This window comes from Hippocampus zosterae, chromosome 2 (assembly GCF_025434085.1).
Source record: "Hippocampus zosterae strain Florida chromosome 2, ASM2543408v3, whole genome shotgun sequence".
NCBI lineage: Eukaryota > Metazoa > Chordata > Actinopteri > Syngnathiformes > Syngnathidae > Hippocampus > Hippocampus zosterae.
This window is the reverse complement of record NC_067452.1, coordinates 8,441,490-8,465,119: the sequence shown is the minus strand read 5'-3', so window position 1 is coordinate 8,465,119 and position 23,630 is coordinate 8,441,490. Positions and strand designations below refer to the sequence as shown.

The 23,630-nt window shown below is 45.0% G+C and overlaps 1 protein-coding gene across 1 annotated transcript; it reads right to left on the bottom strand.

The window, feature by feature from the left end:
• Positions 1 to 968: 968 nt before the first annotated feature.
• LOC127592188 (male-specific lethal 3 homolog) lies at positions 969 to 17,954 on the bottom strand. The gene is made up of 14 exons (XM_052052739.1): positions 17,637 to 17,954; positions 16,107 to 16,189; positions 15,929 to 16,024; positions 15,728 to 15,819; positions 15,542 to 15,639; positions 13,326 to 13,454; positions 12,880 to 13,043; positions 12,610 to 12,768; positions 12,306 to 12,535; positions 12,120 to 12,209; positions 11,685 to 11,794; positions 9,728 to 9,827; positions 9,522 to 9,606; positions 969 to 1,164 (listed from the first exon to the last, which is right to left on the bottom strand). Exons 1-14 carry the CDS (start codon positions 17,733 to 17,735, stop codon positions 1,065 to 1,067), a joined length of 1,635 nt encoding a protein of 544 aa, XP_051908699.1. The 5' UTR covers positions 17,736 to 17,954; the 3' UTR covers positions 969 to 1,064.
• Positions 17,955 to 23,630: the final 5,676 nt, after the last annotated feature.

Genomic DNA, 23,630 nt, shown 5'->3' with positions numbered 1-23,630 from the left:
CAAAATCATTCAGGGTGGTGTTTATAAATGGCTTTTGTAAGTCAAAGGTTGCACTTACGAATATAGTGCCGAATAGTATTTATTGATATTGGTTTTCTCAAGTGTTCCTGAGCCAATGTGGTGATATCTTGTACAGATTGATGGTGATTTTTGATGCAGATCCGCCTGAGGGATCGAAGGTCTGAGGTTGGTTTTGGGCCTTGCCACTTACGGTACATGCAGTGATTTCTACAGATTCTTTGAACTTTTTGATGATATTATGGACCGAAAATGATGAAATCCCTAAATGCCTTGTAATTTTATGTTGAGGAACATTGTCCTTGAGTTGTTCAACTAACACACACAGCCGTTCCCAAACAGGTGAACCTCGCCCCATCTGTTTGTGAATGACTGAACAAGTCAGAGAAGCTTCTTTTGTACTTAATCATGGCACCCACTTGTTCCCCGTTAGCTTGTTCACCTGTGGAATGTTCCAAAGGGGTGTTTGATGAGCAGTCCTCAACTACCTCAGCCTTTTTTGCCACCTTCCCAACTTTTTTGGACTGCGTGGCTACCATAAAATTCAAAGTTCATGATTAGTTGCCAAAATCCATCAAGTTTATCAGTTCGAACATTAAATATCTCATCTTTGTAGTATATTCAAATATTGGTGGACCATGATTTTGAAATCATTGTACTTACAAACCAACATGCAGTGTTGGTTTGGGCGATAGAGTATACAATACCTGTAGTGGCACAGAAGAGAGGAAAACCTATTACTGACAAAAAGAACAAACTGTCAAGGATTGGCTACTGGAGGTACTTGAGGAGCCTTTCTATAGCTTGGATTTGGACAATCCAATACTTCCAAATTGATAGTGACAATCTGGGGAAGTCCTGTATCTTCTCCCAGCAAGATTGTGACCCCGTGCGGCCCCCTGTACCGAGTCTTATTTCTGATGACTTGAGAGACAAGAAAATGAACAACACGGTATGCTTTTTTTTAATAGCAGTTACCAAGTTATACTGAGAAGATATGTTGGTGTGAAGACAAGAAAAGGAGGGGCAAAGAGGATCTGCCATTTTCAGTAAACAGGCCTTGGTTGCTTCATATTATTGTGAGCCTCGGATGCAGACACATAGGACGACTCAGGAAAGAAATCCTCATGGAACTCGGCCAGAAACCTACATGAAAGAAGAGAAGATAGTAAATATGCAGTGTTGTCCAGCTAACAAACAGCAGACATATGCAATGTCCTACTTGATTGTGATTTCATATTTTTCTCGATAACCGGCTCATTATAAAGAAATGTCAGTCCCAACGCCATCCTATGGAGGTGCACAGAGCAAGTCCAAATCCTCCTATGGCCATACAGACAGAACATTGACCGAGCAACAGTAAGCATGAACCCACCCTGCCCCGAGCCCTCTGCCTCCCATCTAATCAGTCGCGGGGAAAACTAATCCGGAATCTTCTTAGTATCCACTACTCGGCCAAATCCTCTAAATCTTGCCATCTCATCTTAGCTCCACCGGTCCTCCTAATCTCAATGCAAACAAATTATACTCAGCAGAAAGGAGAAACAGAACGTTTTGATGACCGCCCACAAGCAAGGCAACCAAATGGCAAGGACACTAAGACATCTCATCCTCATTTCAAAATGGGCAACCACAGAAAAATCGAAGGTCTCGGTGCTAGACTTTTGTCTTTGTGATTACACCCTCCTCCCCACTCCATTATCATCTTCCTCAATAGGGAAAAAACGATTCAAAAGGGATTTGTGTGTGTATACACACACACACACGTGTATATATATATATAAAATCAGCCAATCACACGGCGGCAACGCGGTGCATTTAGGCATGTAGACATGGTCAAGACAATCTGCAATTCAAACAGAGCATCAGTATGGGGAAGAAGGGTGATATGAGTGGCTTTGAACGTGGCATGGTTGTTGGTGCCAGAAGGGCTGGTCTGAGTATTTCAGAAACTGCTGATCTACTGGGATTTTCACGCACAGCCATCTCTAAGGTTTACAGAGAATGGTCCGAAAAAGAAAAACTTTCCTATACTATGTGAGCGGCAGGTTCTGTGGGCGGAAATGCCTTGTTGATGTCAGAGGTCAGAGGAGAATGGCCAGACTGGTTCGAGCTGATCGAAAGGCAACAGTGACTCAAATACCGTATTTTTACGACTATAAGGCGCCATTAAAAGTCCTAAATTTTCTCCAAAATGGACAGGACGCCTTATGGCGCGGAGCGTCTTTTGTATGCGCTGAGTTCCAAAATCTGACTGACAGCCGACACGCTGTTTATATAGAGAAAAGGCGGAAGTGACTGTGGCCAGGCATGCGGGAAAGAAGTCGGCCAATCAGGGAAGGGTGGGCGTGTGTATATATACATATATGGAGAGAGAGAGAGAGAGAGAGAGAGAGAGAGAGAGAGAGAGAGAGAGAGAGAGGGGACAGGCATGCTGGGGAGCAGTCCACCAATGGGTGAAGGGTGGGCGTGTAAGTGGACGCTAAAGGGACGCCCCAAGCAGTTACCAACACCTGTATAGAGAGTGACAATGTGCATTGTTGCAAAACAACTCCGGTTTTGGTTTCTAAGAACCCCCGAAAATAAATTCGACAAAGAGACACGCCTACGAAGCTCAGTTCAAACTTCAAGCCACCGGTTATGCTTTTGGCATGCGTGCCCATCTCACAGCAGCGGTGAAAAACCAAGTCAAGCAAATGAACTCTGAGCTTGCCGTTATTACCGGAGGCTTGATTAAAGAACTCCAACCGCTGGACATCGGCATCAACCGGGCGTTCAAAGTATAGTTGCGAACGGCATGGGAACAATGGATGATCGATGGCAAACACAACTTTACAAAGAGTGAGAGGCAGCGCTGGGCGAGTTACGCCACAATACGCAACAACGAGAGGGAACGCGGCGTTTTTGATGGATTACGGTACTTGCACAATTGTTCAATTCTTTCTACACACACACGCGCTGCCACCATGTTTCGCTCTGTTCTTTACTTTCAAATGTGGGAAAGCTTCACACGAGAGAAATGTTGACTTTGCTGTTGCTGCTCCTTCTTTCCGCTCGGAAATGCGTAGCAACTCTCACTTTAGCATGTGATGCGTTCAATAACAACTGGGATGTGCAGTCCTCTGCTTCTGATACAGAGGATGAGGACTTTGATGGATTTCTGGGTGATGATTGGTCGAAAAATGTGAGGACATTGTACGATGGCTAAATAAAATACACCCGAACTCAGTTCTGCTTTCGTTGCCTTTTTAAAAACGTGTTTTTAGCTTGTATCTGTATGTCATGGCAAGCTAACGGGTTAGCGTGCGCGCATGCATGCCGTATGTTTAAGCTGCCGTATGTTTTACCACTGTAAAACTGCGCCCATTAAGACAGTGCGGTTTGTCTATGTGTAAAATACAGAAATGTCACCCATTAATGAGATTGCGCCCAACCGTACGGTGCGTCGAATAGTCGTGAAAATACGGTAACCACCCGTTACAACCATGGTAGGCAGAAGAGCATCTCTGAACGCACAGTATCGAACTTTGAGGCAGATGAGCTACACCAGCAGAAGACCACGCCGGGTGCCACTCCTTTCAGCTAAGAACAGGAAACCGAGGCTACAATTTGCACAAGCTCATCGAAATTTGACAATAGATGATTGGAAAAACGTTGCCTGACCTGATGAGTCTCGATTTCTGCTGCGACATTCGGATGATAGGGTCAGAATTTGGCGTCAACAACATGAAGGCATGGATCCATTCTGCCTTGCATCAACGGCTCAGGCTGGTGGTGGTGGTGTAATGGTGTGGGGAATATTTTCTTGGCACTCTTTGGGCCCCTTGGTATCAATTGAGCATCGTTGCAACGGCACAGCCTACCTGTGTATTGTTGCTGACCATGTCCATCCCTTGTAATTTCCCCATTGCGGGACAAATAAAGGATATCTTAATCTTATGACCACAATGTACCCAACTTCAGATGGCTACTTTCAGCAGGATAATGCACCATGTCATAAAGCTGGAATCATCTCAGACTGGTTTCTTGAACATGACAATGAGTTCACTGTACTCAAATGACCCCACAGTCACCAGATCTCAATCCAATAGAGCTTCTTTGGGAGGTGGTGGAACGGGAGATTCGCATCAACTGTGTGATGCCATCATGCCAATATGAACTAAACCTGTTGAGCAGGGGTGTCCAAACTTTTTGCCAAGGGGGCCAGATTTTATCTGGTAAAATGTCGGGGGGCCGACCTTGGCTGACATTCTTTACATTGAACAACAATATTGTTCAACAAATTTTAGTAAGCCAGTCTGTTTCACATTTCCATTTTTATTTTAATTTCAACAATCTTAAGAATTTCTTTTGGTTCATTTGAAACAGGTATATCACATGCAACTGCTTATTCACTTGACTTTTTCTTAAACAGAAGTCTCCTGAGTGCAAATTGATTGATTTGAAACATAAAATGGATCACCATGACTTTTCAATAGTCACAAAACCTTTGACTCGAACAACAGGGAAATGAACAAGCAATACACATATCCACAACTGCAAGGATCATTTGAAATATGACATATCAGTCAATATAAACACGGAGTGGTCTTGTTAACTCGTGAGTGATGCCCTCTAGTGTCTAAATGGTATTACTCATTTAGCCACTAGAGGGAAGCAGTACTCTATGAAACATCACTCACCAGTCTACGAGACCTCAGTCAATGCAACACGTGTTCCACTGCGCCCAACCTGCGGGCCAGACGGCACTGATTTTATGACAGGGGCCGAGGGCCGGATGAAATTCGACCGCGGGCCGGACTTTGGACATGCCTGCTGTTGAGGAATGCTTCCAGCACCTTGTTGAACCTAGGCCATGAAGAATTGAGCTGAAGGCAAAAGGGGGTCCAACACGTTACTAGCATGGTGTACCTAATAAAGTGGCCAATGAGGGTGTGTGTATATACACACACACACACACACACACACACACACACACACAGACACCTGAGGATCCACTAGTTGCTCTAAAAACCATTAAAGATAAAAAATGGTTTCACTTGACAAACGTCACAATCTCACAATGAGAATGTTACATTTGAGTCCCCTCTATTAATCAACGATTAATTTAAAAAATATATCCTGCAAAGAAATATGTATCCCCCCCCCTCAATGCATTTCAACTTATTTTTCGGTTCCCAGAATGGATTGCGTGGCCATTCGTCCTTGTCACGTTTGTTTGTGTACCCGGGGTTTGAATTTGTGTCGTATTTAACACATTTATGTATGCATGCTTTTTGTGTAAAATAGTGACACTCAGGCCAATTCCTTTCAGAGCTTGATTTGCCTACCTCAGCATTGTTTGTAAAAAAAATATTAAGACTTGCATGTTCTGAATGACAGGTCAATAGAATGACCTTATCTCCAAATTTCTACATCAATCCATATATCGATACATGGCAAAGCTAAATCTATGACATTTTGGATATAATTTATGTAGTGTACATAACACAATCGGCAAACGTTGACCAGTTTGCCGATTAATTGAATCGGACGCCCGGTTAATCGGACAGGTCCTAGTTCAAAGATGTCATTTCTTGTTGTGTCGCAGAATTGAAGTAGTTTGGACTCTGAGGGACATATAGAGCATTCTTGTGCTGGGATTTGCAGTTCTTCGCCACAGCACAACATGGTGGTGGAAGGCAGTACTGTATGGCTTTGATTAGAGACTGGGAGAACCAAATCCCTTCGGTTTGGGAACGGCTCAACTGAAGATCGCTCGGGAGGATTTAAAGATTAGACTCCCGCGCTTGTGTAACACCCACTCATCTCCCTCCCACTAACACATGCTCTGTCCCTCCCTACGATCCACTCATGCTCTCATTTCCTTTTGCTCCTCCTTGACTTTTGGTATTTTTGTCCTTGCCTTTTCTTGTTTCTACTGAGAGGTATGCATTATGATTGGTTTTGTGATTACGTCTTTGCAGAATACAGTGTTTGAGTTGATTCTCTGGTTGTAAGGATTGGAACCTTGTGACAATTTTGCTCTAACTTATTAACAACCACGAGTCCCCTACACTTTCAATTTCCCCTACAATTCAACCTGCCCATTTCTGACCAGCAATGTTTGAATGGAGGGTAAAAGCTTCCAGGCCCGTTTGACCCAATAACTCTCATTCCATATTTGGAAAGAGGGGACTCCAACCACTAAACCCGAACCGCTGCTATTTGGCTTGTGAGTCACTTGCATATTAATTAGTACGGTAATTAGGTTAGTGTTCCCACATTTTGCTCAAAATTACTTTCCATTCGGTCGGTGAAGGCCCTCGTTATCGAGGAATGCGGCCCCCAGGACAGGGCGACGGCTCCTAGTGTTTGTGTCTCCAATGACTGTGAAGGCCCAGTCTTCCCCGAAAACCCCGCCCGCAGGATGACAGAAGTGGGTTGGGGGTCCGGGCGGTTGCAGGGCCCTCTCCTTCCTCCGCGCTCGCCGGTCCTCCTCCACAGCGACGCATCGAGTCTCGAAGACCCCCGCACAGCCCCACGCCAGGCCACCCGATCTGCGGCCATGTCAGCCCACTGTGCCGGGGGAATCCGGCACCGCTGAAGATGACCCTTTAGCTGGTCTTTGAATCGTCTTTTCGGGGCTCGGCAGGGACGGGTGCCCTCCAGCAACTCCGCGTAGAGGAGCTGCTTCGGGAGACGGATGTCGCTCATCCGCTGCACGTGGCCGGCCCACCGCAGTTGGGCCAAGGTGATCATGGCCTCGATACTCGTGAGGCCAGCCCGGGTGAGGATCTCATTATTAGTCAATCTCTCCTCCCAGGAAATGTTGAGGAGAGATCGGAGTCGTCCTTGGTGGAACCTCTCGAGCCTCTTGATGCTGCTCCGATAGAGGGTCCAACATTCGGCGCCATAGAGAAGGGTCGGGAGGACGACAGACTTATACACCATGATCTTCGTGTTGGTGGAAATGGCGTGATTCCTGAAGACCCGACGACCGAGGCGTCCAAAGGCTGTGTGGGCTGCCTGGATACGGTGAGTGAGGTCCTCCGTGAGGCCGGCGTCCTGCTGGATAATGCTACCCAGGTAAGGGAACGCCGAGACCTGCTCGATGGGTTCGTCGTCTATGGTGATTTGGGGTGGATGATGGTTCAGGTGGAGGGTCTTTGTCTTTTTGGTGTTGACGGAGAGGCCAAAGGTCCTGTACGCCGCGGCGAAGCCGTCCGCGATGAGCTGGAGGCCCCCGGAGGAGTTAGAGACCGCAGCATTGTCATCAGCGTACTGGAGTTCGCTGACGGTCGTGACCATGGTCCCCCGCTTGCTCCTCAAACGGCTGAGGTTGAAGAGCGACCCTTCAGTTTGGTAACGTAAACCGATTCCGTGCTCCTGGACAGGGGTGACGTGGTGGATGAGCGCGGCGATGTAGAGGCAGAACAACGTCGGCGCCACCGTGCAGCCCTGTTTGACACCGGTCCGAACCGGGAATGGGGGAGTCATTTCGCCCTGAGTCAGGACGCAACCCTTCATGCCGTCGTGAAACATCCGGATGAGGGATATGAATTTTGGGGGTCAGCCTTGACGTTCCAGCACTTTCCAGAGTGCTGTTCGGGGCACAGAATCAAACGCTTTGGCCAGATCATAAAAGATGGCGTGGAACTCCCTCCGCTGCTCCCGGCACTTCGCCAGGAGCTGCCTGGCGCAGACCACGATGTCTGCGGTTCCCCTGCCTGGACGCAAGCCCGCGTGGGACTCCGGGAGAACCCGCTCAGCGAGACTGGTGAGTCGGTCGGCCAGTATACGACAGATGAGTTTTCCAGCAGTTGACAGCAGGGAAATTCCACGATAGTTTCCACAGTCGAGTTTGTCGCCCTTCTTGAATATCGTGACGATGACGGAGTCCTTCAGTTGTTCAGGCTCCGTCTCCTCGACCCAGCATTGAAGGATGAAGGTGTGGAGGCGGGTGAGGAGATGTGCACCCCCAGCTTGTGCACCCTAGTAACTTTCCATTTCTTTTTCATCAAATTATCACAACATACACTAATTACACCCATAAGCAACCTGTCTACAATTGTAACTTCTATGTGGAGAATTTCATGAGATTTCTTCAATGTCACCAAATTGGCTCCCAAAACAAACAGCTCTAGCACCACTCAGAATAAATTCTCATCCTTCACCTCAAAAGAGCGGGGTATGTTGAAAAGAGGTTTGACTGCTGCACTTGTGGCACAGCCATAGCCATGTTGACTAGCACAGGAGCGTAACACTAGCTAACACCTGCATGAAAAGTTGGAGTGCTGCTCTCTGTACACATACATACTAATAGATAAGAGAAGACAGAGGGGGAGGAAAAACCTCACGCTCGATCTACAGCAACACTCTTCAACTGATTGTCATTAGTATTGGTGCTTCTTTGGAGAAAAGAGATACTTACTTGGGACTGAAAAGTCAGTCAATCTGTCAAAAAAGTTACATGGAAACACTGGGCAGCAGAAGTGTTGTAATGGAATATGCAATTTGATTGGTTGGAAGCGTCAAATGGGGGTGGTGCTCTACGGACTAGAGGCAGCGATTTCAGCAGAAAAGTGCGACAGCTCAATGTTGCCCATTGAAGGAAGCTGAAATCAGATGTACTGGTGTAAATGTATCTGTTTAAAGGGAAGGTCAACAATTTCTTTATAATGTTTCGTTTGGCCTCACGAGTCTTAAGATTGTCATTCTGATCAATATTGCGTTTGTGGAATATGAATTAAGCAGCAAAATCCGCTTCTCTTGATCCATCTCAGGGGCAGTGTTTTTGGCCACTCGCTGTCGACTGAAAATGACATCAAAGTGCACAAGGGCTCAAGTAACGACCAATTACAGCTCACCTGTATTCTGGGTTTAAGCCGTGATTGGTTGTTTCCAGAGCCCTTAGGCCACTGGTGTTTAAACTACAACCCGGGGGTCATTTGCCATTTTGAAATGACAAATGGCCCGCAGTGCTATTTACAAAAAGGGTGCGCAGGTGTGGCCATTGTTAGAAGTGTGGCTATCAAAATCTATTAATAAAGCTTTTCTAGCTCTGCAAAAACACTGTTGTTTGCACATACTGTAAAATAAAATCCAAACAGTAATATCATTTCTGTCAGGAATAAAGATAATACCATTTCAGAAACAGGAATGGTTTCCACCACTATCTGTTCACGATCATGGTTCAGTCAAATAAATGATCCTCAAGTATGGTCAACTGATTACAGAGTGCTCCTGTTTTGGTTCAGAATGTGGAGACGCTCAGTGGTGCAGATCTAGTCAAGTGAGGTGCATGGCTGCAAGCCACTCCAAAAAAAGTTGACTTGATTTCCCGTTTAATCAATTTGCATAAACAGACACGGCAGAACAAAGCAGAGGGAGGAAATAATTTTTTAAGGAAATCATAAGCATTTCCAGGACATTTTTCCTTTCCCCCCACTCATTTTCCATAACTGGAAAATGAATCAATCCTATTCCAGGGCGCGTGGGAATCATGAACACATATCCGTTACCTGAGGAAGAGCTCAAGATGTTTGACCAAGGCTCTTAAATTCCTTTCAGGGATCTGCATCTTTCCAAGGATTTCAGGAAGCTTCACTGGATGAATCAGGGAAACGTGATGCAGGGGTTACGATAACACAGAGACAATCATATGGTCAAGTGGGTGCAACAAACTGAATCAAGTGAATGGACAAATAGGGGGAAAAAAATAACCAACCAAAAAGTCGCAGAAGGTGCTGCACTCCATACAGGTAGGAGGGTGGCGGAGGCTGGTCATTTAAGGGATAGTTATCAGGTGTCAGCTTCCAACTCAGCACCTGACGGACAGAGCGGTGAGAAAGTCCTGTTTCCTGATAGCAAATAGCTGCTGCATTTCATAGTGCAACAATAGATTTCAATAATAATCCAAATACAGTGGGATCCCAGCTATTTGTGTGTGTGTGTGGAGGGGTGGGGGGGGGTTTTGGGTACCCGGCGGCTGGGTGTTAGGTTCCGAGGTCGGCCGGGTCGTGATGGCACCGGCGGGGGAGTGGTCCCCGACGCCGGCCGCGGCCCGGCCTGGACTATGGGAGCGTAGGCAGGGCGAACGGCGACGCCCATCGAGGTCGGTCACGCTCCGGGCGACGGGGGGGCCGGGGCGCGACGGGGTGCGCCGGCGCCGCCGCCGACGGCATCGCGGGGTCGGGCCGCCGGGGCCGGGGGGCGCTTCGGGGTCGGGTCGCGCTTCGGGGTCGGGGCGGGGCGAGCAGGCGACCGGCCAACGACCGGCACCGTACCCATCGCACGCCCGTCCCCCTCACGCCGTCCCGGCCCCGCGCCTCTCCCCGCGGGCGGCCTTCGAACGTCGCCGCCGTCCCCCCTCGCATCATGCCTTCGTGGTCCGGGGGGGGGGGGGGGCCGGGGCGCGCCGGCGCCGCCGCCGACGGCATCGCGGGGTCGGGCCGCCGGGGCCGGGGGGCGCTATGTACCAAGCCAGGCTGTGACTGATGCCTCCCCAAAAAAGGTGATCCAATTTTTGATTTTTTGACAGGATGTACAGTACATTATCAGATGATAACACTAATGTGATTTTCTGAGCCAATCAGAATCAAGGCCATGATATCATACGGTGTGATCAGACAAATGTTGTATGCAACCTACACTTGTATGTAACCTACACTAAAACATTAATATCTCTCTCTCGCTCCATTTTATATATATATATATATATATATATATATATATATATATATATATAAACATTCATGGGTGGCCCGGTAGTCCAGTGGTTAGCACGTCGGCTTCACAGTGCAGAGGTACCGGGTTCGATTCCAGCTCCGGCCTCCCTGTGTGGAGTTTGCATGTTCTCCCCGGGCCTGCGTGGGTTTTCTCCGGGTGCTCCGGTTTCCTCCCACATTCCAAAAACATGCGTGGCAGGCTGATTGAACACTCTAAATTGTCCCTAGGTGTGAGTGTGAGCGTGGATGGTTGTTCGTCTATGTGTGCCCTGCGATTGGCTGGCAACCGATTCAGGGTGTCCCCCGCCTACTGCCCGGAGACAGCTGGGATAGGCTCCAGCCCCCGCGACCCTAGTGAGGATCAAGCGGTACGGAAGATGAATGAATGAATGAATAAACATTCATATTTTTTGTTTTAGAAAGGCTGTTGGAACAGTTTTGAAAGTTCAATATTTGTCCATACAACAGTTTCTACTTCACATACTTTATTGAGATCTGGAATTAGATCAAAATGATTCAATGGATATCAAAATGTACGGCCATGTTCAAATGGTAGGGTTTTTTAAAAAATCTAATTCCAGACTTGTGAAGAACCCCTGTAGAAAGACCAGTCCACTGGCCCCAAGTCGACCGCGAGGGACAAGCGGAGGAAATGGGGTGGTGGGTGTCTGGATGTGTCTTTTGTTTTCGTTCTGGCTGTTGCTCATCGTGGCGTACATGTGTGTATCTGTGCGCGTATGCATTATTGGGCGCCCGCGTGCGTGCATGTGTATTTTTATGTTTGCACGTGCGCGATCACATCGATCGCGGGAGGTTGGTCGCTTCAAAAGTCGATCTTTAATCAAAAAAGTTTGGCGACCCATGGGTTAGACCGTTTTACCCCATCATAGAATATCGCGAAAAACAATAAACAAAACAATAAACACCCAGTTCACAACGGCAAAATCGCTTTGTCACCTCATTGAGCTCATTATTTCGTCTGCTTTCAAGGCCGTGAAAAGGTCCGCTTCGTTCTTTGCTTGGAGTCAAGGGCAATGGGGAGGATGAACCACTGTGGACTGGAGTTTCTGCAGAAAGAGGAAAAAATACTTTTGTGGAGCTCACCTAAAATAAAGTAAGTGATCTAAACAAAACTAAATTCAGGTGACCCCCACTCACCAAAAAAAAGCAGTAAAAAAAGCGTTCATGAGACACAGCAGTTATGTGGCAACAAAAGTGGTATTGCTCCACTTACTGGTCAAAATATGTTACTACAAAAACAAATTCAACTACCGGTACATTTTAAGACTCACGCAACAGCTTCGTTTTCCAAAACTGGTGGAAAATTTTTAATTCAAGAACTGAAAGAACACTATTTGTCCTGATAAATATTCTGAGAGGTTGTTCCCTTACTTCTGTCAAGATTGAGGATGAATTTTGACTGCAACGAGTTGTCGATCAAGCGGCGCTTGAGTTGAGGAGATGCTGTGGAACTGCCGCCACCTGTGTCATTTTGTAACCAAAAGCAATCATTTGAGAGGAAATGCTCAGGAATAAAAGCTACCTCAGACCATGAGACATCCACTTCAATGTATTTACCGCCACTGCTCCCTTCAGCTGGTCGTTCTCCCCCAGGCGTGTTCCTGGTGGAACGCCTGAGTGACTGGGACTGGTACGAGATACAGTCCATGTCGGGGTGGCGACGCCGCTTTGGGGTGGGCGCGGTGGGCGTCGTGGTGGAAACGTCACTCAGGGCTGGCTGACTGTCCGTCGACTGAGGCGTGGGGGGGTTGTGACCGGCTGGGCTGGGACTGCGTTCTCGCTGGGTGCTTGAAGGACACGACAAAAGACACAACGCTGAGCCTGTCGCTCCTCAATTAGATTCAGAGCCAATGGCACTTACTTGCCGGGGCAGGGTGATCCTTCGTTCACGGCCAAGAAAAGCCGAGACGAGCTGACCTTTTTGAACTGAGCTTGCTCACACGGATAGAGGAGGATCATGGGTAGGGTAAAGTCAAATGTGATCCTCAGCCCGTCAACCATTTCCTTACACAGCTCCTCACTTTCATAATACAAAAACAAGTTATGACTCATTATTGTATTTGTACAGCAGTAAAGTCAACCAGTCTCTCGTTTTCTCTCACACTCGCTCCCTCTCTCTCTCTCAACATACTTCTTCTCTGGAGGGATTGGCTGTGGGCTGCTGCTCTGTGTCGTATTCTGCTGTTGCTGCCGCCGGTACCGCTCATTGGCCATGAATGCCTTGTTGATAGCAAAGTGCTTTACGTAAGACTCCAAGATTTGCACAACATTCGTCTGACAAGGCACCATCACCAACTACAAAGGAAAAAAAAGTGTTGTTTTTTTATTGTCCAAAAAATTATCTAACACTCAAAACGTCATATTACCAAGAGCAATAAACCAAATCAAATCTTCATGCTTGATTTTTCCATGTAAAAAAGCGAACCTTGAAGTTCAACATTATCAGAGGCAATCATTTCAAATTAATTTTCAAATCAAGATGCAACATTTAAATTGGTATTTCAGGAGAACAAAGTGCGACCCATCAATTAACTCTTATAAGAAGCAACAATTAACTAAATGTTTATCTTGTCATACCTTTTTCCTCTTATTGATGTAAAAGCAGTCGTCCTCCAATTTTTTCTTGAGGATATCTGGAATATTGATGTCAACATGGACAATTCTCTCCTCACTTTCCTTCTTGATATTGATATCAGGTTCAACTTTCTGGGGGGGAAAGTACATTTTTTTTTCAAGTGATGAAGAGAAGGTTCCCTGGGCAGGGCTCTACATGAACTTTTGCTCTTGTTGCACTGGTGCTTCCAACTTTTTCAGTTGGTTGCACGGCGCAGGATTTGGTCACGCCCATTTTTGGGGAGATACAGCGTGACCAGATTTGCTCGTGTATAGTCATCTCTTTTCACTTACAATTATTTCATATTATGCAAATATTGACACAATATATTTGCAAAATATTTGGAGGTACTCAGAACTTTTGTTTGCAACAAGCAAAACATGTCAGCTAATTTGTATGACTTTAACAGAAAGACAAAAAACAGAAATGGGCAGGGCAAAAAATTTCAACCATAATAGCAGTGAAATAATAGCTGAAAGCTACAGAACTTCAATGTCATTTTACTTGTATTACGTCAACAAAATACGCAAAGGATACCAATTAGAATATTTGTAATACATTGACATTTTGCATCTTTTTAAAAAATATTTTTTAAACAATTGAACACGAAAAATGTTTATTTTACTTAATACTGATATTTCTATTTATGCCAACGCGCCACTCCATTTTGCCACCTTCAGAAGTTCTCCGATGACTCTGCGATTGTTGATGATGCCTCATTACAGAGGGGGACGATCGGGGGTACAGGGGACTGACAAAGGACTTTGTGGACTGGTGCCAGCAGAATCTCCTCCAGATCAACCCAAGGAAAACTAAGGAGTTGGTTGTGGATTTCTGCAGGAAACAGTCCTCACCAGCACCGATGAACATCCAGGGTATGGACATAGAGAGGGTGACCTCCTACAAGTACCTAGGTGTTCTTCTGAACAACAAACTGGACTGGTCTACAAACACGGACACCCCGATTAGGAAAGGACAGAGCCGACTCTTCCTACTCAGGAAACTGAATTCTTTTGGGGTTCAGGGGTCGCTCCTTAAGACTTTCTATAACTCGGTGGTGGCCTCGGCCATCCATTATGGCATTGTCTGCTGGTCAGGCAGCATCTCAGCCCGGGACAGAAAGAGACTGGAGCGACTGGTCAGGAAGGCCAGTTCTGTCCTGGGTTGCTCCCTTGACACTCTGGAGGAGGTAGGCAACAGAAGGATGCTAACTAAGCTAAAAGCTATGATGGCCAGTCCCTCCCACCCCCTCCAGCCCACCCTGACACCACTTGGTAGCTCCTTCAGCCAGAGACTGTTACACCCGCGCTACAAGAAGGAGAGATACCCACGCTCATTCCTACCGACTGCTGTCAGGCTGCTGAATAAAAATAACAATAATAATAATAATTAAATGATGTGAAAGACAATTGTAAATAGAACTGCGATTGATCAATTTTGTGTTTATATTGCACTTAATTGAACGGTGTTTGTTGGGGTTTTTTTTCTTCTTTCTACCTACATTCTTGCTGCTGGAGGCTGTAAATTTCCCCAGTGTGGGACAAATAAAGGATATCTTATAACAGTAACATACAGCAAGTACAAGACCTACGATTGATTGTAATTCACTAAAAGAGCTAAGTGATTTCGCTCCCATCATTCTACTTGATATATGTCAGCTTTTATAGCTTGATGCAAATCCCACATGATTTAGATATTTGTAGCTATAAACCTTTACTGCATTGAGGGAGTTTGAAATGTCTGACTGTATTCGAATGCATTCGCCGAATGCGAGAGGTGTCAATATTCCATGTCGAACGAGCTGAATGGAAAGCCGTCGTTTATTAAGCAAGTAGTGCTCGTCACGTTAGGTGGTCGTTACAGATCTGGACTGAGATATTTATTTAATTTTTAGAGGAATGATTTTAAATGATGGGCAACATAGACAGACTGACAGACTTGGAGGGCCTTGCCTATATTCAATGCCCCCCTCCCCCTCCTCAAGTACCAGTCGAAGCATGAAAATATGCACTGGCGCTGTGGATGTAATTTTACCAGCAGACACTGAAAAGGTTGGCCTCCATATTGGGCCCACTGTTGATCATATGCAGAAATGTTTATAAACTAGTGCAGCTGAAGTCAAGGAAGATCTGTTATGGTTAGCAAAACCAAGCTCTCTCAGCCTGAGATTGTTAGTCACCATTTTGTTGACGTCCGCAGAGAAGGTAGTGTCGCCACTATTTGAAGATTCTGCTTCAGAACCGTCGCCCTCACTGCTGCCAGAAGATGAAATCAGGCCTGGGCACAGAATAGCGAGATGGAATGAATATGATTGCAGTGGGAGACTGAGTGCAAGCAAAAGGGGGAGCAAAGTGAGCCTTCTCACACGTGTCATCACTGTCGTCCTCCTTCGGTAGTGTCTTAAGCGAGGGTTTAGTACCAGAAGGATGTCGCCTCTTCGCCCATCCTTTTTTCTTCCTACCACCGGGAAACAAGACTTTGAGCATGTTCTCAACTGTTCATTGAGTCAAATGGATCAACTACGGTTCAAGCCTTCAAATGAGAAAATGGAAGTTCCTAAACTTACATGCGACCAAGTGCTTCACGCGCCAGTTTACGTTGCAATTTGCGGCTTTCCTTGGTGTCCCTTAGGACATGATCGTCTGCAGCCCAACGATCCCAGCTAAAAACAAACGCACACATTTTCATGGAAACACAATTAGTTAGGTTACAACTAAGGGGGCAATGTTGTGCATCATGGTTACCTTCTGCTCCAACCGTTAAAGTGAATTAAGTACTTTGGGATTCGCCTTCCATGTTCGTCCTTGCCGATGACTATGTCAAGGACCTGTAAATATGAAATATATTTAGAAAAGTTGTGTTTGGAGAAGCCTTGACCTCACTCCACAATGTGCATGGCTTTTGGCATTTGAAGCTCTGAAGATACAGTGGCTGGCAAAAGTATTCATATCCCTTTAACTTCTCTAAATGTTGTCACATTACAACCACATGGGCTTACTTTATTGGGATCACATGTGATAAACCCACGCAAAGTGACGCATGTTTGGAGAGCGGAAGGATTCGTCATTAAAGCTCAAGATGTTTGGGGTATTTGGGTCTGGACGGTCACTGGGGCATTCTAACGCATAAATAGGCGTTGACCTAAACAATTTCATTACAGCTCTGGTTGTATATTTATTGTCGTCCTGCTGGAAGTGGGTCCACCGCCCCCGTCTCAAGTTGAGGACTCCCAACATGTTTTGCCCAAAGCTGTCCCATACTGTATTTGGAAAATTACGATAGTTCTGCCATCCGCAGATACATTCACAGTGATGTGCAGTGGTTGCTTTAAGCAACAAATTCCATCCTGCATTAACATTAACTTCAATTTTGGTCTCATCTGACCGGGGCATGTGATTCCACATGCAAGCAGTGTCCACATGGCTTTTGGAAAACAGTTCATGGGAATGTCACCCCTTATGAATCTTTTTCTGTTACAGCTTTGTCTGACTGCTCTTTCTGATAGGCCAGATTTTTTTAAGTGGATGACTATATAGCTGTCCTGTGGACAAATTCACCCACCTGAGCTGTGGCTGTGTGCAGCTCCTCCAGAGTTAACATGGGCCTTTTGGGTGCTTCTCTGACTAATGCTTATATTGGTCGATCATTCTGTTTCGGTGGGGACCATTTCTTAGGAGGTTTGCAGTTGTGCCATGCTCTTTCCATTTTTCAATGAGTGACTGAAGAATGCTCCTATAGATGTTCAAAGATGGAGATATTTTCTTAGATCCTAAGCCTTTCTCCCTGATCAGTCTGGTGTGTTCTTTGGCTTCATTGTGCCATGTGTTCACAAATGAGGGCTTCACAGCAGTATGTGTACTGTCATGAGATTACACACAAAGAAGGGGTGTTTACTAAGTGTGATCTCCTACAGCAATTCTGGTGTCTATTCTGTCTAATGTACCATTGTGGTTGTGTGGTGTTGTGTTCTTTGCATATTTATGAGGGTCAGGAGTGACGTAAAAGAAGACCGAACAGACTGTCGCGATGGAAGCATCGCGTTACGTTTAAATTGAGTCACTACATCATGTAAAACAGTCCAAACTAGTCCGTGTAAAACGTTCGTACTATTTGACATGCAATGTCGCCAACATGATGCAGGATACGTGTTAGGTGTTCGCAAGTATCCCGGCTAAGAACACCAGGACATAAGTGGAGCTTTATCTTCGAGGTTTCAGCCCTACATTGTGTCATAGAACTAAACGTATTAAGAATGTATATACGGTGTCTCATACCTTTGCGTCATACAAGACCTGAGCCTTGGTTGGGTCAGGTTCGAAGCACAGCACTCGTTCTCCTTTTTGGAATCTAAATTTAATGCCCCGCGAATTCATTTGTTCATGGCTCCGTGTGAGAGAGGAGGTATCAATCCACAATCCAACATAATTATAGACTGAATCTATTCCAAACACACTGCTACGAGGGAACACTCCCGGGTTTTTCTTCACAAAAAACAAACCACGCGTGAAAAGCCTATACTGTTGCAAAGCCTCAAACGTCGCATTCAAAGATTTACGTAACTTCCCCCTCCGCCTTCTTCTTCTTCTTTTAGTTTTTGGCATATTGCATGTTTTTATGAATACCGCCATCTACTGTACAGGAGATCGCAAAGGGACTTTCCAAGCAATGCTCCCGACAGTTGACCAAAGACCAAAAGAGACAGATAAGGATTTACTCATTCTCAGAGGAATACGAAATATAGTAGGGAAAAACTTTATCCTCCAAATCACATCAATTTCCCTCAAATTGAACAATAACGACTGATATTCTTTCCTTGCTGAACTCTGGCTCAGAATTTAAAAACTAAATTGACTTTTCATCCTGCCATTAATTTTATAATCTTATATGATGTATTTTCCCAACCTCGGTTTGCACACCCAAATAAGACATGCTTAACACTTCCCATAAAAACACAATCGACCCATCCACCATTTGGATTCTAAAGATATCTTGGTCTATCATTTTGACTTTCTTCTTATCTTCAAAGAGGATAACGATGAGCTGGAATCACAGCAGTCAATCGCCATGAATGAACTAATTTCCGCTATCAATTGCGATGCGAAACACGATTGTCAGCATTTTCCCAGTATAGACAGAAACTCGCTCATGAAGCCTCTTTGCTACTTCTATATTAAATTCTGGACTAAGAAATGTCTGCAATTGGCAGGCAACCAGTTCTGGGTGTACCCCGCTTACCGCCCGAAGACAGCTGGGATAGGCTCAGCAAGTCCATGACCCTTGGGAGGATAAACCAGTCAGGTTTGGAGTTAGCCAATCCTCCATTAAGCATCTCCAGTTGGTCCAGAATGCTGCTGCTGATATTGAATACGAGCTAACTTTTGGAGATATGTATTTGCTGCTGATCCATAAATGACACAACTATAATCCAAGATTAATTAATTTATCAGTGCACAATACGATACTCTGCATCTTCCTTATTCACTGCCTACCAAATACCTCATTTAGTGTTGACATTTCATCATTGCCTTGTGAATATGCGCATTCTGTATAGCTACCCAGTTGCTGATGGTGTAGTAGTGAAGTGTGAGTGGGCAGCGTGGGATCCCTTCATTGGCTCCCCATTCATTTTAGAGTTATTTTCAAGATCCTCCTCTTTGTTATCAAATCTCTAAATAATCTCGCGCCACCTTACCTCTCTGAGCTCATCCGCCCCTACACACCTGCCCGGCGCCTCAGGTCTGTGGACCAGTCTTTGTTAGAAGTACCAAGAACTAAACTGAGGCTCAGAGGGGATCGAACCTTTTCTGTTGCTGGTCCCTCTCTCTGGAATGACCTCCCACTGAACATTCGGCAAGTCTCCTCGCTGCCCATCTTTAAAGCACTCCTCAAGATTCACTTGTATTCTTTGGGATTCGATTCAGCATGACTTAGATTTGTTCTTGGTTTTACTGTTTGGTGCTTTCTACCGCCCTCCATATATGCCCTGTGACTGACTGGCAGCCAGTTCAAGGTGCAGTCTGCCTTCCGCCCGTAGTCTGTTTGGATAGGCCCAACAACTCCCCTCAACCCTGTTTCGGATGAGCGCTGTTGAAGATGGATGGATGGATGGATGGATGTTAGCCTTTCATTACCTTTTCCAACTTATAATCATATAATTTGAATGTAACATCTCATCCAATTCTGTATATATATCTATGATATATATATATATATATATACTGTATATATATATATATATATATATATACGTATATATATATATATATATATATATATATATATATATATATATATCATAGATCATACATAAAGGGCAGAGGAAAAGCCGTTCTAGTGGATATAGCAGTCCCAAGTGATGGAAACATCAGAAAGAAGGAACACGAGAAATTCGAGAAATACCAAGGGCTCAGAGAGGAACTGGAGAGAGCCTGGAAGGTAAAGGTGATAGTCGTGCCTGTGGTGGTCGGAGCACTTGGGGCAGTGACCCCCAAACTAGATGAGTGGTTGCAACAGATCCCAGGAAGAAAATCGGACATCTCAGTCCAGAAATATGCAGTGCTGGGAACAGCAAGAACCCTCAAGCTTCCTGGCCTCTGGTAGAGGGCCCGAGCTGAATGAGGGACAGACACCACTCGAGGGGTGAGACGGGGATTTTTTTTTTTAATATTAGTATACATGAAATTGCACCTTCTTTCCCTTTTTCCAAATTGCTTCATCATCTCCAGCAATGAATCCCACTCGAAAAGCTCTGAACAAATTTGAGGTCAGAAAAGTGCTGACGTTCCCTGAAGTTCGATATTTTCAGATTTTATGTGTGTCACTATGTTTAATATTTTATTCAAATATACGTTTGGTATATTCTGTGTAACTTTCCTCGAGACTTGTGTGGAGCAATTAGTGCTATATTTAGCATGAAAATAACCAATTTTAAGTATGTTTCCATCCCCATCCATTCATGGTGGATCAGACCAATTTTGTTTTGCAGTCTTCCCTAAACATAGACCTTATCCTGCTCAATATTATTGGATTATGTATAACACATGATGTGGGCTGAAATAATTTTCCACTGTTGGTGGAATTTGCACTAAATCAGCGGTGAGCAAACTACGGCCCGCAGGCCGAATCCGGCCCGTTGGTCTTTTTAATCCGTCCCGCCGAAGGTTGGTCCACAATTGAGGTTCGATGTAAATGATTGCATTCATTTCAATTGGACTTGTAATGACAGGCATTTCACTGCCAGGTGGCGCATTGACTTGAAGTTGCAGAACACCGGGAGGGGGGTCTTTTCGACCACCTAGGACCTCTGTATCGCTCTACTTCTACTGGTCTGATCACAACCCATCTGCAGCAATGCACAGGCTAAAATAGGTCATTAATAACACTGTTGTCATTTTAAAAAGTATATTAATACAGTATTGTCATGCTTTTGTTCTGTTGATGTTTGATATGGATTGATATGGCATTAATTTTTTTAAATGTACCATAGCTCGTGCTGACCTGGCCCTTCTGTCAAATTTTAAAAGTCAATGCGGCCCCCGAGCCAAAAAGTTTGCCCACCCCTGGTCTAACTGGTAGTTTGGAAATTTAAAAGGCACATACAGAAATGCTAATCCTCCGATTTGGTTGAAATAAGTGCCGAGGAGACCCAGATAAACAGTGGCACACGATGCGGTATCCGTTGTACATATAGCCATTTACCGATTGGCTATATGTTACGTTTGCACATAATTTTGTGAAACTGTGCGAAATGATGGAATGTCTGTCGCCCTTAACCTTAGTGCAGCAGCTCCACCAACTGGTCGAAAGATGGCAGCATAATAGTGATCTTACATGACATGGCACCAGAGCAGGCAATGATTCCCGCTGTTTGTTCCTAATTCTCAGCAATATTAACGTAAACAAACGTCACTTAACGTCAGTGCAAGGGGAGCAGAGACAGGAGATTTACTGCTGGTACCCCTGTCACTGTTGTTTTCACTTACCAGACAGAATATTTTGACAATTTGCAGAATATTATATGATATGATCCTTTTGGTTGCCTTGACAAAGACATCACAGTTCAATTTTCATTGACACTGACTGGGTGGTCTTAATTTAACAATGTGCTTGTATTGGATTTGTGGTTTGCCTTGGTGGGTAGATCTATACGACATCATAATTCCTCAGAACTTCGGTTAGTTACAGACCGCCATAAATGTGACAAAACACAATTAGTGTGATGTAATACATGAACGTGAGTGGTCATTGTTGTGGCTGGTTAGTGTATAAAAATCCAATCAAGTCACTTCGGGCAACGTTACCTATTATTGTCTCAATTTATTCATCCATTTATAATTCTACTTCTGTGTATGGTTTTACAGTCAGTACCAGCTGCACAAGGACTACGCGAAAACTCGTCACACCTTGCAACAAATCTGGTCCAATGGGATAAAATACAGTTTTATTGCAATTACTGAATTCTGAAAAAACTTGAAATGAGCAAAATTTTACGCACACATCTGGTTTTGTAACCAACTGTAATAAACATGAGATGGACAAAATAATAGGCACGTGACATATGGTGCTTCAAGCAAGTCTACATCAATGCAAACTGCAACCATGTCACAATTATAGAGATAATATCTATTTTTAATTAAGACCAAGCAAACACATGCACCCACGCGCGCGCACGCACACACACACACACACACACACACACACACACACACACACACACACACACACACACACACACACACACACACACACACACACACACACACACACACACACACACACACACACACACACTCCCTTATTTCTGAAACACTTGCAATTGCTATCCTGTGAGTGTTCTTGTGTACCTAATATTTGACTTTGGAGTGCATTCCAGACAATTTTCAGTCCTCCACTTAATATGTTTGCGTTAACAAATGGAACTCGGCAGCGGGCCGTAAGTACCGGTATTCTGTTTTATGTTCCAAAAGTAGGCCAATCAGTAATTCCATTTCTTTTGTTTCTAAACTTGTGACCCCTACACATTCAAATCTGTTAGTTGTTCTTGGACAATGCAATGTAACACTGACCACAGGGCAGGAAAGCATGTCTGTGCAGCTGTAGCGAATCACTCATTCAGCTTTAAGTGGTTTCAGGCTGTACGGCTCTGCTATTGTTTACCAAATATGGTGTGTGTATATAACACTCAACAGAACTGGCTTGAGGTGCATGCCCTAATTATTTATTTTCTTCAAACTGGCTACGCCTGATATGTTTACACACATTTGGCATTCAATGTTTTTCATGCAATGTCCACATACTACTCATGATGAGCAGGACTTCATTAGTGTCAAAAGCAGGATAGACAGAGAAGCTGGACTCAAAACATGTACCGGTAGTTGTTAAACTATTATATTGCAACATTGAGAGATTCTCTTTATTAATATGATTTCAAAAGTCTTCACAAAATGGCTTAGTTGATATTTCCACGTACTTTGTTTTCATTCTGTGATTTTGGCACGCAGAGTTCTCTTCCCGCCCTTCTCACTGTTTTTAGACAGGTTGAATCTATCTCAGCTGTTATCAGTGTGTCACGTCATGCTGTGTGTGTGTGTGTGTGTGTGTGTGTGTGTGTGTGTGTCTAAGTGTGCGCGGAATGTAGTGCAGCTTCATATCCTCTATTGTAAGATGTCAGCCAACTTCCTCCCAACAGCCCCCCGCAGTCTATTTTAATTTTTCCAATACTATAACCATCTTGTGTTGTCTCCCATTCTAACTAACCTAGCTACTGATAAAACACATACCAGTACACTGTATGTGGACTCATGCCTGACTCACATAACAAATCCTGAGGTGATGGCACTCAAGTACAAGCATCTGTTTAAATAACGCCGAGCATGAAGCTTCAAGCACAGGTGATTAAAGCAAACCAGTTGGTACTAATTTGTATTCAAATGTGGCGCAAAACTGCTGCGCCTTCTCGGCAGCACGTGTATACCAGCACTGATTTTGATTGGGAGGAATGTCGGTGCCATTTGACTGTCGTTACTGTACAGCCCCGGGTCACTTGTGTTTTTTGCGCCTGAAATGGGCAGCAATTTTCGCAGCCCCACTTTATTCAGCGGAAATTTCGGCACTGTTGGACAGTCTGCGGCGGGCTGGATGGATGGCTTGTGGAGCCAACGATGAGAAGAATGAGAAGAAGCGTCAGCACGGAGCGCCGACGCGTATGTGGAACTGGGAGTTGTTGCTTGGAATTGAAGTGGATTTACATGGGACAGGAGATGTGAGCA